This window comes from Heterocephalus glaber, unplaced genomic scaffold (assembly GCF_053883595.1).
Source record: "Heterocephalus glaber isolate CG9 unplaced genomic scaffold, H.glaber_assembly_v1.0 deba00001571, whole genome shotgun sequence".
NCBI lineage: Eukaryota > Metazoa > Chordata > Mammalia > Rodentia > Bathyergidae > Heterocephalus > Heterocephalus glaber.
The window spans coordinates 2,055,048-2,072,073 of NW_028258356.1; the positions used below are offsets into that span (position 1 = coordinate 2,055,048).

The 17,026-nt window shown below is 37.6% G+C and overlaps 1 protein-coding gene across 7 annotated transcripts in view; it reads left to right on the forward strand.

Moving 5' to 3' along the window:
• Nucleotides 1-17,026, forward strand: part of Kcnmb4 (potassium calcium-activated channel subfamily M regulatory beta subunit 4) — a 71,164-nt gene that overhangs the window by 23,149 nt on the left and 30,989 nt on the right. For 2 of the 7 annotated variants that reach the window (XR_002395057.2, XR_002395056.2), the window contains exons 2-3: nt 10,557-10,752; nt 14,271-14,398. Coding sequence is in view for 3 of the 7 variants with exons in the window: in XM_087192421.1 (XP_087048547.1) it covers nt 10,633-10,752; nt 14,271-14,398 (248 nt within the window). In the remaining 4 variants the exon portion in view is untranslated. Of the gene's footprint in view, nt 1-10,556; nt 10,753-14,270; nt 14,399-15,940; nt 16,178-17,026 lie in introns of all 7 variants that reach the window. The other 5 variants (XM_087192421.1, XM_087192420.1, XR_015443462.1 and 2 more) reach the window with 4 other exon arrangements.

Sequence of the window (17,026 nt, forward strand, 5' to 3'; positions counted from 1 at the left end):
CAAGATGGAAGAGATCATGGATGGTCAGCTCACAGAAAAGAAACCCAGATTTAAAAGTGTAAATGAAAAGTAGAAGCCCCACGTTCAACTATTAGAAAGTTTAATTGTAACTGATTGTTTTAAGGAGATAGAGAAAGGTGCTCTCGTAAACCACCAGTAGGAGGGCAGCAAAAATAGTCTTTGGGTCACATAATTAGAATTTTTGAACACATCCATTCTCTTATTCTTCCTATTCTCACACATGTGTGCATAGATGCTTGTGAAAGTTTATTGCTCCTGTGTTTGTAATTGCAAAAGATTGGAAGCAGATTTAACATTTTTCATTAAAGGACTAATTAATAAATTGTGGACAACTATCCAGTGGAATTCAAAAAACTAATGAAATAGGGCCGGGGATTTACCTCAATGGTTTTGCCACCTGCTGTGCAAGCTCAAGGACCCGAGTTCGATCCCCGGTACCAAAAAAAAAAAACTAATGAAATAGATCTCTTAGGTACAGATACAAGATCAGCAAGGTTTATTAACAGGTGAAAAAACAAAGAGCAAGACACAAATAGTGTGCTCACTTTCCTGTTAAAATACGGCATAAAGGGGCGGGGGATTTAGCTCAGTGGTTCCACACCTTGTCTTGCAAGCACAAGCTCCTGAGTTCGATTTCAGGTACTCAAAAAAAGAAAAAAAATACAACATAAAAACTGTTGGGAAGACCCACAGGTGACTGCTAAACTCAACTGTTTGGGGATGAGGATCAGCCACAAGGGAACACCTTCTTTTGTAACCTTTTCTATTGCTTGCATTTTTTATGTGGTGCATCTATTGGGCTTTCTCTTATTAATTTATAATCAAAATAGCTGTGTGATTTCAGATGTTACTGTACTGCTCTGTGACTCAGTTATCTCATCTGTAATATGAGGATTATAATACCCATCTTCTTGGGTTAAGATTAACCTGTAGAAAGCACCTAGAACAGTACCTGAAACATAGTAAGCTTTTGATAAATATTTGCTGTTGTTGTAATGAAAATAGTTTTAAAAAATCAAATAGTACTGTGCTTTTATTTGGAGCAAGCACAGGACACCTCTTTCTCACCCTTCCCCCAGACACAACTGCTTTTGCCTATTTTAGTTATTTTCCCCTAGTATTTCTCTTCATGTTTCCACACATTAAATTTCCTTACATTTACATTATAGATACTGTTGAGGCTGCCTGTGAGAGAATATAAAGGTTTTTTTGTTTGTTTGTTGGGGTTTTTGGGGGGTTTTTTTTGAGACAAGTTCTTGCTGTGCAGTTCAGGATGACCTTGAACTCATTATATAGTCCAGGCTGGCCTCCAAACTCAGTTATCTTCCTGCCTTAGCCTCCTGAGTAATGGGATTACAGGAGTGTGCCACCATGTCTGGTGGATTTTGCATTCTTACACCATCACATTCCATCCCACTTTTTCTCTCTTTATTCTTTAATTATGATTCTGCCATAATTTTTTGCTGTTAATATTGAGTTCTTATTTTAACAATGTAAAAGTACTGTTCATGTCTTTGACTTATTTTCCTCAAGCTAACAATCATTCCTTAAAAAAAAAACTCTCCTACTTTCCTATGTACATTTCTCTTATTTTTTCAAAGAGCTGTAAATTCCCTTTGTACACTATTTTTCATATTATAATAGGCAAAGATTACAATACACAAACTTTCTTTCCACATTTTTCTCAGTTTCCTGAGACATCCTCTCTGGACCCTTTCAGCCTGCTGCCCAATTTGAACTGGATGTACCAGAGGTCTGCTGCATCTCTTCTGTGTTGTTTCCTTGACCTGTGCCTTTTACTTTCTTTGTTCCTCCCCACCCCCTTTTTTGGGAGTGTATCTTCAAGTAACTTCCTGAGAAAGTATGCATGCACAATACAACTTTAAAGATCTTATGTGTTGATCAGAATTCTATTTCTGAGGATTTAATGCACACTAAACAGTTTAATCAAAACACAATTTGTTATTTGTTAGCTAGTACTCATAAATCAGTTTAGGTCTATACCTCCAACGTCATTCTTTTCTACAGAAATAATCCAAATGTTTTGTTCAAAGTTATGTTCACTGAGCTCAAATTTTTTCATCCATCAATTTGGTCATGCAAAATACTCCTGAGAGAACACATGTCTCAGTAGTAGAAAAATGGACCTCCATTAAAAACTGCATATTAGGATAAGTTGAGGAAGCTGCTTATACAAAAAGGGAAAGTACGCTGGGGAGTGTGAACCATTTGCCTGTGAAACTTATTTGCCTATAAGACCTGCTTCAGTCCTATAAATCCCAACTTTTATGTTTTAGTAAATCAGCCCAGCATACAATGAATAACGTGGTAATTTGATGTTCTGTGTTTAGGCTTTCAGACCCTATGGGGACCCAGTAACAAATCAGTGCTTTCTGAAAAAGAATAATCATTTGCCAAAGGAAGCATGTATTTGCTTTATATTATCAGGGCTTTCTGGGGTTCCATATATCTCTTAATTTGCAGCAGACCTCTTGTAAACTGCTGCAGGCAGTAGGCCATAGGGGTGTTGAGACTGCTTTCTACTCTGTTGTCTGGAGCAGATTTTCCTGCTCTGGTTGTTAACAGGATTATGGGTTACTCAGTAAATGGGTCAGAGGAGCAGTCTCAAATGTTGATATGTTTCCTCTAAAATATAAAGAAGTCCACTAATATTATGCCTCTTTAGTAGTTTTAAGAAGTGAATGATACAGTAATTCTTTTTTCATTTTGGAGAAATACTTCTATGCTAGGAGATGCCCAGAAACATCACTGAAGTGCCAGATGCCCAAATTTCAATCCTCTGGTACCTCTGCATTTTACCACGGAATCCAAGACACTTGGTTTTCCAGTCCCAATCAGCGTATCAGCATAATACAGACAATGTATGTTCTGAGGGATTGTGAGAGATGGTCTCTGTAAGACTAGAGCATGACAAGAAAATTGATCCAATCCTGGGTAAAAAAGCAAAGTTCACCATGTCTGCTAGGTGAAAGCAAACTGCCTTTATTGCTCTCAGGCCACAAAAGTAGAGAAAAATAGTATTTTCCAGATCAGTAGCCATAGAATAATATCAGAGGTAAGTTTATTTGCTCGAATAGAGATTGTCTCATTAAACAATAGTTATTCTCCAAGATTTGTGTGCCTTCAAGGCCAAATAAGCACATTTAATAGGAATGACATAGGGATACCCATTCCTGTAACCTCTGTGATTGACCTAGAAATACATAATTGGTTTATTTTATTTTAATTTTTATTTTATTAGTACTGTACACATTTATAGTACATGAAGTTTACATTCATGTTGGGGAGTAGGTACTAAACATAATACAGCTTGTTTCTTTTTAAAATTCTCTTCCTCTTCCCACTTACCTCCCTCTCTCCATCTCTAATCCCCTTTCCCCATTTTTATTCTTGTCATTATCCTTGGTTCATGTTTATGACATATATTTGGTACCTTTACATGCCATATCTTAGTTCTTCTTATTTCACCTTCCCCTCCCCCCACCTCCCCTTTCCCTGTCTCTTGGAACCTTTCCCTTTTGCAAAAGATCTATCCCTTTGTTTCCTTCTATCCATCCTTTTTTTTTTTTTTAAGTTGGAAGACTTTTTTTTTTTTGGTACTGTAAGACCGAGGGCCTTACCAAACGCTCCGAGGAGCTGACTGCAGTGAAGCACACCTGGGGATCCCAGCGGTGCCTCCAAAATGTAAGACCAAGGGCCTTACCAAATGCTCCGAGGAGCTGACTGCAGCAAAGAACACCCGGGAAGGAACACACAGGACACATTGGAAAGTAAAACAGACCTTAGTCTGGCCAGACGGCACTCCCAAAGCAAAGTAGCTTAGAGAGGCAACTAGCCTAGAGTCCGAGGCTCTTTTATAGGGGGTTGCAGGGCAAGTTAACAGGTGAAATTTACAGAAGAGGAACAAAGGTTAGTGGTCAGCTGACACATACTGATGGTCAGCAGATGTTTGTAGATTGTTCTATAAACATCAGTTTTCTAACAAAGAGTTGAGTAATTTACTTTGGGACCTTATGGCTGATACAGATCTTATCTAGTGTCCCAGAGCTAACAAGCATCTTTATCTATTTACTCACATTCAATCACAGTTGGGGCTAGGGGAGTTTTATGATTACAGAGTTATGCAGTTCCACAGTACTGGGGATCAACTTGGGTCCTTGTGCTCACACAGCAGGAAGTGAAGGAAGATATTTATTGATAGGAAAGATCCTGAGGGGCAGGAGGGGTCCTGAGAGGGTAGCCAAAGTCCCCACTTTACAGAGAAGTTTTATAGGGTGAAACCCACGTGGATACAACCTGAGCCACAGCCATGAACATCCAGTAAGTTTACAAGTATAGTCACTTAGGTAATGGTGGTCAAATTGGGAAGCAAGTCAAGTTGCAAGTCTACAAGGACTTTCAGTAAGGGTCTGGGTCAGGGCTATTTCCTGGAGAGGCTGGGTTAAGACTTTGACCCCCCCCCAGGTGATTGATACCTATTTAGAATATCAATCACTGCTATTTATGCCCAGGGGAAGCACAAGGGTGTGTAGTTTCTCTCTTTTTACAATTCTGGCCTTAAGTGAATGTGCCTTGGGCCACAATTGTCCTCAGTGCAGAAGGCCCAGCCCTGTATAGTGGGCTGTAATATTTATAACTAACTTAGCTGTCTACAATACCAAAAGCCCCCAATAACCATCCAGCAAATCCCCTTGGCTTAGGTTGGTCTGTCCCTCTCTGTGCGTACACCCAGGAAGTCTAATTGATGTGGTGCTGTGGTTTGTTTCACCTTTGTCCTGGCCTTCTCGAGGACTTAGCCCTATCTTACTGCCTATAATATTTCTACCTTGCTCATCAATCTATAATATTCCCCCCTCTGAAGAAGTATCCCAAACTGCCGTGAGGGGGCAGAGGGTAATGACTGCTCAAGCTACTTCAGGCTGAAGGGGGTTGTAGTTGTGGTTGGCAGTCAGGGATACCCTTCAGAAGGTCTGTCTAAAGGTCCTCGATAGGCATCACATGTTTCCATCATGGGTAGGCATATAGCTTTGAGTCTGGAGGAGACAAAGCCAGAAAGACAGTTAAGTATAACAGAAATATTATGAATCTAGCCAACAGATGATTCCACCAGGAAGAGCTAGTAATAGCCTTTCACAGGGAGGATAAGGAGAAGTCCCAGGGAACTTCAGAATCCATCATAGAAGTAATTTAGCAGTTATGAGTTGTTTACAAGGTCGATCTGGTGTATCCTGGTAAAAGAATTCTATCACTTTTGTCCTTAGTTCCATTTGTATGACTGGAGAATGGCAGCCTCTAGGCAAGAAGAAACAAAACTTTTAAGAAATAAGAGCATGTATATTCTAAGCATGAGCACACTAGAATGGAAGGGCAGGTTGGGTAGAAAGTCACACTTAGAAATTGAAATAGTGAAATAACCTGCTGGTACTTGTAGATTCTATCATAGTTTTTTCCTAATGATCCATAACTGTGGTCAGCTACTGGTATAGCTAGAAATTTCTATCCATCCTTTACTTTGCTTTTCATGTGTACTTTGCCTTACTCAAATGTGAGGTACCATTTAACCTTGTTTATCTGATTTATTTCACTCAACATTATATTTTCAGGTGCATTCATTTTCCTACAAATGTCTCAAATTCACACTCCTTTGTAGCAGAGTAGTATTTCATTTTATATGGATACCATTTTCTTTATCCATTTGTCTGTTGTTGGGTATACAGGCTGCTTCCAGGATTTAACTGTAATGAATTGTGCTTCTATAATATTGGTATGCATGTATTGGTGTAATATCATGTCTTCAGCTTTTTTGGGAAGTTACCTAGAAAGGGAATTAGTGGGTCATATGGAATTTCTAATTTTAATTCTTTGAGAAATCTCCATACTGATTTCCATAATGATTGTACTAGTTTACTGTAACTCTACTTGACTGTGGTGGTACAAAGGATGAGAGATTACTTGGAGTCCATGTTCAGTTTTACCTCTGAGAGCCCAGAGGGACTACTTTTTCCAGTGACCTCTCAGCATGAGAGAATCTCAAGACAAAACAGCCCTGATCTGAAACTTCAGTATTTTTTTATTGATAGAACCAGAAAACAAGGATAAAGGACAAAAGAAGGACATCTGTGCAGGAATTCATGTAGAGGACAGGGGAAGGACAGGGAAAAGATGGGTTGTCTGCTACATGACTGACCATAGAGCTAATCTAAATAATTAATTGGAATGTGATGAGTATAAGACAAGAGCATACATTCTTAAGGCTGTATGTTTCCATCTTTACTTGGACTGTTATCTTGGAGGCTACCCTTTGATCCTAACCATGCATTCCTAGGAGTCTGGGGTGTGACTCCAAAGGTCCTTTATCTCTCTGCATATCCATCTCACACATATCTCTGGCCAGTGCCCCACAGTTTACATTTCTACCAGCAATGTAGGAGGGTTCCTTTTTATCACAGTCACATTAACATTTGTTATTCAGTTCTTGGTTTTTTAAAATTTTATTTTGGGAAGGAGTGGTTACTTTCAAAGTCACCCACAATGATAATTGTTTTTCCATAGGTTAGAAAGTTATAGGATCAGTTAGGATAGTTGTTGGGCATGCCTATTTATTGTATACATCTATTTATGTATAGCATTTATCCTTTTGAGATCTGTAGGAACAACCATAGGCAAGTTCATGAACTCTGTAGGCCTATCATGGCACCAGCTTGGGTTCAAATTCCATTTCCCTTAGCACAGGGCCAGTGTCCAAAGATACTCTAAACGTCTGCCCTATCCCTACTGCACAGTTACTATGATAAATGTGTGCATGTTCCATTGGGAAAAGTTAGAAGAGATTCTTTAGGTCCCACTCTTGGTTCTATCATAGGGTCCTCAAGGATAAATTGTCAACTGCCCTTCATTAAAGGAACTTTAGGCCTGGGATGAGGAGCCCTGCAGTATATCACCTTGACTCATAACCCTTCCTTTCACCAAAACTCAACCTTTTTTTTTTTCAGATAGGCAGATCAAAGAGAAACTTAGAAAATTGTCCATCAATTTTAGGCCTAGGGCTCTTACAATCCATTAGCTGCTATTGAAGATCTCTGTGGATCAAATTGTTTTTATTATGTAAACAAATTTTGCATGTCAGGAATTCAGGCAGAGCACAAGAAGATAATTTATCTCTGGTCCATAATACCTGAGGAAGATAATTTATCTCTGGTCCATAATTCCACTTGGAAGTTGGAATGGTATGGAAGGCTCATTTACTCACCTGTCAGGCCATTGACACTGGGTGTTACCTGGGGACTTCAACTCCTTTCCATATAAACTTCTCCATGTAGTTTTTGTGCACTGGCTACTTTGGGCTTCCTCAAAGAATAGTGTTCAAAGGGTAAGCATTCTCTCTCTTTTTTTTTTTTTCTTTTGGTACCTGGGATCGAACTCAGGTCCTTAGCTTGTGAGGCAGGCGGTGGAACCACTGAGCTAAATCCCCGGCCCAGGATAACCGTTCTGAAGACAGAGATGCAACAGATGCTTTATCATTTCTTCTTCTCTAGCCTTAGAACTCACACTGCACCATTTCCACTGCAATTTCAGGCTCTTAGTGTTCTAGGAAAGAGAAGATAGATGTTTCATCTCTCAATAGACAAGGGTCAACCTCACATGGTAAGAGTGTGTGAGATGGAATATATATTAGTGTAACCATCTTTAGAAAAAAATGTTCTGCTACAAATAAGAGTATCAAGTTTCATCACTGCTGTTGATCCATCCCAGTGCTAGAGAACTCAATTGGTAGAATTTGTTTTTTTTTTTAACGGAGATCGAACTCAGGTCCTTGTACTTGCCAGGCAGGCGGTGGAACCACTCAGCTAAATCCTCGGCTAGAGAACTCAATTGGAAAGGGTTTGTCAGGTTCCTTGTGCATAAATAATGGTTGTAATATTTCATGGAATATATATACATATATATTATATTATATATATGGAATATATATATATTATGTTGAATCTGTGTACCTTATATATAGTACATAGTATAATATATGCCATTAACAAATAGGAATATGTTTGAGAATTTAAGAAATTTCATTTCATTTCAGTGTTCTATATTGCCATACAGTATTGTCCATCTTCTTGAGAATTTTTCATTTTATTTTGGTACTAGAGATTGAGTGCAGGGTCTCACACATGCTAAGCACTTAATTATTCCCTCAGGGACTTAAAATTGTGATTATGAGCCACCAGACAAATTTTTCTATGCCCTGTCATGCTTGTTATAAATAATAAATGTTGAACTTCATCCAGATTAAAATTTCTTGTTTTGGTCTGACTACTTCTATTGAGATGCAGCCTGTATTTTTGGCAAAGACAGTGTATTTGTATTTTCTTACTAACTCTAAAGCCAAATGAACTATATTCTTTTGAAGGTGGAATATTCTGAACTTTTTTCAATTTTAATAATATCACCAACCTTAGACGCCTGCTTGACTCCAAAAGTTAAATGAATATTATTGAATTTTTTAAAAAGCAGTGGTAGTATCAACATACTTGGTGGGTAAGTGGGAATACTCTCTGGGTGGGAATGAGCAACTTTTCCCAGAAGCATTTAAGGAAAGATAAAGTAGTTCCTTGGTGAGTAATAGGTCAGATCATTTGGGCATTTTCCAGTACCATCTCCCATGCCCCTTCTCCTTCAAGCATATTAGATGACTCAGTCTTTCTGGAATATCTATGCACAGTCTTTTCACATTCCATTTCATCTTGGAATGTCACCTTCCTAACCTGTTCCCTCACAATTAAATTCCTATTCAACCTCAATAAGACAAACCAAAAGTCATTTCTATGATGCCATCTCTCCCACCCCCATGGCCAACATATTCCCACCTTCTTTTTGCAGTCACAAAGCACTTTGTGAATATGTCCAATTACTATAGTACATGCTCCTGGGGAGGCATGGAGGGAGGAGTGAGTGAGTAATAACTCTCTACTTACCACTCAGCAATCAAAAATGATTTGTTGCATAAATTATCAAATCTAAAAACCTGTCATTTCAAGGCAGAAGGATAACTATTAAAATGCAGAATCCTCATCTTAATGAATCAGAATTCCAGGAGAGTGGATATTTTTGACAGGTCTCTGTGGAACATACTTTGATAAACAGTGTATTACATTAGCCATTTTATTTCTACCCAGCCTCCTATCACCTAAGAGTTCATTTTAATTTCTGTTCATAGCTAGCCTTGCTTTTCTAAGCCACTTACTTGACCTTCAAATTGTTGCATAAGATTATTTCCATTTAACATTCAGATATGGATATATATTCTGGAGCCCCCTGCCCTAGAATTTATTTTTTAGCTGAAGTACAATTTTGTGTATCTTTCTTCAATTAAGCTATACATTCATAAAGACTCTGTGTGTGTGTGTCAGCATTTGAAACATTGTGGTGTTTATAAATGGCTCAGTGATGTTTTTTATTCTACAGAGCTTTCTGATTATATATTAATGTTATCAAAGTATCATTTAAGTTACAAATCACAGCTGACACAGAGTTCTCAAAGGATTACAAAAATAAGAAACTATTATATAAAATATAAACTTAACCTATGTTTTAATAAGTATTGTGTTGAGTTTATTTTCTAATCAAACTTATTTGGAAAGCATTTAATCAGCAAAATCCATTCTAGTATTAAGTCTTTGAATAGTAATACCCTTCCGAACCAATGAAGTCAAGATTGAAACTAGAGAAAAAACATTTCTCCATTTCTATTTCTTAGATAAGAAAACACAAAATAATATTTAAATAGACCACATGTCTATGCAGTATTTTTTAAATGACTCAGTAAAAGAAGAGAGTGAATTCTGCCTATTCTGCCCACATGATTGAAATGTAACCCTCAAGACATTCATGACAAAGAATCTACTCAAGAAAACAACTAAAATATAAATCTATTCTGGTAGGCTGAAAAGAATACTATTATAAGTCTTGATAAACCCTAAAATAAGGTAATGAAAAAATAAGTAATAATAAGTACATTATTATTATAATCAAACATTTCATGTCAAGTGATGATAGAGTCTTTTCTTAATAAGCTCACTGGAAGCCTTTGTTCTTATACTCAGAATAGCTCACTCAATTTCATCAAGTTTGTTCATGAATGTAAAAGTTAAAAAAAACTTTTTTTAAGAGATAGACATTAAAAATATGTTTTATCTTTTGCTTTTTTTTTCTCTTAACTTTTTAAAGAAAATTGTCTCGTAGAAGTTCAGGAAGCAAACAACACAGATTCTAGTGAAGGTATTTGGGTGATGATGATATTAGGAGTGGGGGCAATGTTGCCTTTACAAGTGGAAAACAAAATAGGTCAGAACTATATGAAGAGGTTTCTCCAAGGAAATGCTTATTGTCCTCTATGATCAAAGGCATTATGTCCATAAATTCACTTAAGTGAAATTTCATCCATGGTGCCAGAAATCAATCCTGAAGCCAAATTGAGACGGGAAGGCACAAATAAATACTTACAGTTCATTTCTCTGAAGACATACAGGAATGTAGAAGGCTGCACCAGACTGCTTCAGCTCATCAGTCATCCTAATTACACCAATTCCATTCCAGTGGAACCACTACATTGGCTCTCCAAGGGAAGGTTACAAAGGCCAAGACTCCTCCTTAGCCTCAAATCGGGGAGCTCCAAAGACAGAACATGGAGAAGCCCCGCAGGTGGAAATGTGGAAGGTATTGTGGAGCAGTGTTAAGAACATTCTGCAGTCTGAGTTCCCCATTTGCCATTGTGATCATAGGAAGGTTTCTTAAACCCCTCTGTCCCACTGTTTCCTCATCTATACAGTGGGAGTGATTATAATACTTACATGGATTGATGAGATGATTGACATATAGACAATAAATGTTAGTCATAATGTGGTAATGACACAATATAGATTATTATTTCTGGCCCTCTAAAGGAGAAATATTCATGGTGAGCCTCTTACAAAGCCAGGAAAACCATCAGGCTTGAATACCTAGAAAGAAAAGGAGTTTGTATGCCTGAATTTCCTAATTCTTTTTCTAGAATGATCCTTTAAATTTTTCACTTCCAATGTATTGTTAAATTCTGACAATCTTGATGGTAAGTGAGAAAGGTCTAGGGAGGATCTGATACAGGCTTCATAGAAAATTTAAAGACAAATTAACTCAAGAATCAAGATTTGAGAAAATGGCTGGGTGTGGTGGCACATGCCTTAGTTCCAGCAGTCAAGACCAGCCTGGACTACACAGAGAGAACGTGTCTCAAAAAACTAAAAAACTGGAAAAAAGGATTTGAGAAAGTAATTTTTAAGAACATAAAATGTAGGCTTTTAACTTTTTTCCTTTCAAGACTATGTTAACTGTACAAAGTTGCTAGAGCTCATTATTTAACCTATACTCTTTGGGAAAAATGCAATCCATAAAATAATTGGAATTTTAATCTCGTTTATCTTCTGCAATATAAAAAAATACTTTGCTTTCACAGTTCATTCACACTAGCTCATTATTTCCTAAAGGCAAGAAACTTTTCTTTCATTCTATGTGAAAACTTAACAAACAATACAAAATATTTTATACTTCATGAACGTTTCTGCCTTACTTTTTGAGAAACACATTAGTGTGATTCTCCTGGTTAATCATAAGATTTGTCATTTGGTAAAAATATTTCTTTTATACTCATTTCTCCCCAAAGAGTAAAGAATTCAAACTAAGTTAACTGCAAAAAACTTAAATATGCTTTGATTACATTTGGTGGTTGTTATTTCCTGAAATGTTTAGTCTGTGTCTTCTGTCAAGTATACCCATTGCTAAAAGGGATCCGATGAGGTTTTAGATGTCCACCCCACAGCTTCTGAGTCCCAAAGTGGAAATTTCTCATTCCTAGAAAGAGCACAATAAATTGGCACCATCTCACATCTTATAAACTAATTGAGTATGTGCAGAAAGAAAATGATAGAAAGGAAATACCCAACTTGTAGGAAATAAACAATAGGAAAATCATCGTCCTCTTATGAACATTTTCCTAAGAAAAGTAAAGCTCCCCAGGATGGACTTACCACAGTGACCCTCTGTGCTGGCTGGGATGGTAGGTTAGGCTTCTCTTAGCCATCTCCCCAGTGGTTAGGATCTCTTCTGGGAAGAAGACTGTGCACCTCTGTTTGTAGCGCTGCCTCCTGCTGGACTCTTTCTTGGTATGCCACTAGGAACACAATTATAGAAATGCAGAGCTAGAAATTATTTTGAGATTTTACAGATTAGAAAAAGTGAAATCCAGAAAAGAGCAGTAAGGATAGTTAGACACTTTACACATCCAGACTGAAGCCCCATTTAATGTTCTTCCTTGCTTCTGAGTCCACCTGCAGCTTAAGAGGAGCTCAGAATCCTTAATTTCACATAAATTTTAGCTTTCCATTACTGTTAGTTAATAGAAGTGAAGCAATATGTGTACAAGATAAGTGTTCAGTGATTCAGTTGTTGAAACAATATATAACATTGTGCAAATATAACAGTCCTTGTTCTCAACTTGGGGAGGATAACATAAAACACCTGTGTGTGAATGCTGTGTGATTCTGGCTGTGATATCATGGAGTACAGTTCCTATGGCAGCACAAAGGAGAAACCTGTAATAATGGAACAAGAAAGAGCAGGTTCCCCATGAGAGGTAATAGCAGACCTGACTCTTGAAAGAAGGAAAACTAGCATTAAAAGCAGATAAAAATCCTGTTCCCCATTAGTAAATGTGATAGCACAGGTCAGATTTGGGAAGCATGTGCTTCTGTTTGGCTGTTTCCCACAATTACATGAGGATGAAGGCCTGCAGGGATTATATCAGAAAGAGCTGTGTACATCATGCTAAAAAGTTTAAATTTTACCAGAAAATAAAAGGAAGGTGTTACAGAATTATACACCTTAATAAAATAATGTGGCGCAAATTATAGCATAAAGCTAATGTCTTCAGGGTTTTTTTCCTGCTCCTTGATATCAGACATCTTGATAAAACATTTGAGAATAGAGTGTGATAATCGTCAGAATCTAATTTTACTTGTAGAGGTAACATTAATCTAAATTTCCTCATCTGTAAAGTGGAGATCATTAGAAGATTGTTATAAGAAGTACACAGGCTCAGTCACTTAAGTGTTAGGGTATACAGCATCTTGTTAACAAAAAATATAAGCTGACCTCATCTTCATCATCATAAAAAACTGAATTGGAGAAAATGGCTAGAATGGTAAGGGTTCATTTTAACATCTGGAGTTAAGAGCAGTTTTCCAGTGTTGCTGAATCTACATTGCTTAGCGTAATTGAGTCCCTTTAAGAGAACTACCTCGTCAGCAGCATGGCGAGGCAAAACCGTCAGTTAGCAAAATACATCAATTATATCTGAGAAAACTTTTATTTCAGATTCTCTCATCCAAGAAAATGTAAGAAAAGAAAGCTTAAGTTTCAGTGGTTAAGAGCAGTATCCAGATCAAAGGTTTGTGCTTGATTTTTTTTAAAGTAGAAGAGGAAAATATCAAGATCCACAGATAGGAATTGGGGATAAAATCAACATTATTTTGCATACCACTGTTGCCTGCCAAAGAGGAAGAGTATGCTATGCTTTTAATTTGTGATTAGATTGTAACTCATTGTTTATAAAATGTCCATATAGCCTAATAACTGAAAGTATTTTTTATCTTTGGATTTTTTTTTCATTGTGCCAAATTAGAAATTTGAAATATAGGTTAGTAATTTCAATTTGGTTGTATTTTAAAATTAGCTCTAAATTAGATTTACTATGTGGATAACAAGATGGTAATCATGTTATTAAAAAATGGACTAGGAGCTGAGTTGCTAAGGCCAAAAGCAAGATGTTGGTGGCTCTGGGTCCCCGTAGACAGCCAAGCTGATTCAGCCACATTAAGATGGTTTTTTGACAGGTTGCCCCATGAGCATGGTGGCTAGAGAACTCCTCAGCATTTTTTTCTGTCTCAGAATCATAATACTGGGTCAGGAGCTGATGGGAAGCCTTGGGCAAACCAGGGTGCATAGTGGTGACACCTTTGGCATGTTCATAGCTATCAAGATGATCCTTCAGTTCTAAACAGAGCAATGGTTGCCCATTATATCTGTACTTTCCCGTCAATCCTTACCAGTATTCTATGATCAAACAAAGGTTTTTGAGAAAAAAGGACTATATTTCAGTATTCCATAGAATAATGTTTACTTTCTGTGTTTTATTTTATTAGTGTTCCTATATCCCTCCCTGTAAGAGAGAAAATCAGAAGAACTTGGAAAGCGTCATGAATTGGCAACAGTACTGGAAAGAGGAGATTGGCTCCCAACCATTTACTTGCTATTTTAATCAATATCAAAGGTAAGTCAATATTTATTTGCATATTAATACTATTTGTATCCTGTGAAGTTTATTACACTGGCAATTCATATTTTGTGTTCACTTGGTAAAAGGTACAACTTGAAGATAGTTTCAGCTGTTTCAGGCATGTAGAAAAAGTCCTTGCTCGGTGGGATGGGCAACATATAAAGACTCTGGAGAACAACCAAAGAGAGAACTTGGGTCATAGGACTTGCTCTCTAGATGCACTGAACATGGCAGTGCCTGTATGTGGAAACAGTGTATACTAGTAGTGTGCGTTGAGAATGATGCTGGTGCATGTAAGTTAAACAGTGGAGAGATTTGCCAACAGTTCGGGACTTAAGAGGTTAAATAACTTGTCCAATGAACACAGGTGCTAAGATTTTTTAAAAAATGGACTCCAATGTGGTCTGATTCCCAAATCTTGTATTAACCACCTCCTGGTCCCAAATGAGGGACTAAATGAGTAATAGTGGTGGTGGAGTAGCAAACAAGCATTATTATGGCAAAAAGACATTTTGAGTTAGAATGAACAGAACTTAATGACAATGTCAGTGAAAAGGTAAGGTGCCAAATTTAACAGGATATGAGAAGAGGATAGTCTAGCTCTGAGTGTGCTCATGAGATATCCAGAGGATACACTGAAAGAGTTAGAAATACAGACTTTTAGTTCAGAAGCAAGAGGTCAGGAGCAGTGTTATACAGATCTGGGAATCACTGACACACAAGCTGTGGTTGAAGCAAAAAGAAAGAAAGCATACTGGGAGCACACAGAGTAAAAGAGAAATGTTGACAGAATTACACTGAAGTAGGCAGAAGGAGATGGAGGTAAAGCCAGAGAGGCACAGAAGTCTATACAAAATAGAGTCTTGAAAGGAGAGTGTTTTAGGGAGAAGGAAGTAATTAAGAAGGATGCTGAGAAATCATTACTTTTGGCAGTTACCAGGCCATGGTGATCATTGTGAAAATAATTTTATATTAGAATGAGTAAAAAATATGAGGGCATCAGCACATGTGAGATTATTCAGTCAAGTTTTCTGTGAACTGCATCAAACCAAAAAACAGAGTGAAAAAGTAACGTACAGAATGGGAGAAAATATATGCTAACCACAGTCTGATAAGGGGTTAATCTCCAAAATATGTAGGGAACATCTGCAACTGAATAGTAAAAAAAATGTACTATCAAACTTATTAAAAATGGGAAATGGCCGACAGGTGTTTAAGTCATTGCTCAGCACCACTAATCATCAGAGAAATGCTAATATCACTGCACACCTGTCAAGATGCCTATTCTCAAAAACAAAAGCAAGTGTTGGAAAGGATGTGGAGAAATTAGATCCTGTGCACACTGTTTTGTGGGAGTACAGAGTAGTGTGGTCAATATGGAAAACAGCATGGAGTTTCCTCAGAAAATTGGAAGAGCTATTATATGATTCAGCAGTCCCACCTCTAATATGGATTTCAAGGTTAATACTTGAAATTAGAATCTTGGAGAGATATTATCACTTCTATGTTCATTTCCATGATATTCACAATTCACAGCCAAGTTATGGAAACAAGCTAAATGTCCATGGATGAATGAATGGATAAAGAAAATACATACTATACACTGGGCATGTTGATCTGCCTATAGCCCAAGATACTCTGGAGGCTGAGACAGGAGAATCATTTGAGCCCAGGAGTTCAAGACTACCCTGGTAAACATAGCGAGACTCCATTTTAGAAGAAGGAGAAAGAGGAGGAGAAAGAGGAGGAGGAAGAGGAGGAGGAGGAGACATGGTATGTACACACAATGAAATACTATTCAGCTTTTAAAAGAAGGAAATTCTACAATTGTGACAACATGGACAAACTGTGAAAATATTATGCTAATTAAAGTAAGGGCGTGTTGGTCTGCCCATAGCCCAAGATACTCAGGAGGCTGAGGCAGGAGAATCACTTGAGCCCACGAGTTCAAGACCAGCCTGGCAAACATAGTGAGACTCCATTTTAGAAGAAGGAGAAGGAAAGGAGGAGGAGGAGGAGGAGGAGACATGGTACGTACATACAGTGGAATACTATTCAGCCTGATTCCACTTTTCTGAGGTGTTTGAAATATTCAAGTTCATAGACTGAAAAAGTGGTAGGGTCATAGTGTCTGGGGAAAAAAGGAAATGGGGAATTACTGACCAATAGGCATGAAATCCATCAAGTTAGGTGAATAAGTCCTAGAGATCTGCTGTACAGCACTGCACCATAGTCAAACAGTATTGTATTGCACACTGAAAAAATGACCTTTATCTTAAAGTGTTCTCACCACAGTAAGCGAAACTAAGCCAAAATAAAATAAAAGTTTGCCGATTACTGGAAAAGAAGTTTGGAAGGAGGTAATTGAGAAGAGAACAGGAATGGATACAGAGAAATGAAACTGCTATAGACTAAAATTGCTCAAGAAGAAAGAAAAATTGAATGTGTATAGTAAATAAGATAAAAATGGATCACAACTTGAAGAAAATGAGGTGGATGAAATGAAAAGGCCAAGAAGTAGGGAGGTTTTTCCTGTGAAGTGGCAGCCCACTGATAGGGAAGAGGTAGTGCAGCATGGTACTGAGCCCCCACTGTGGAACCAGGTGTTTCCTGAAGCTTCCA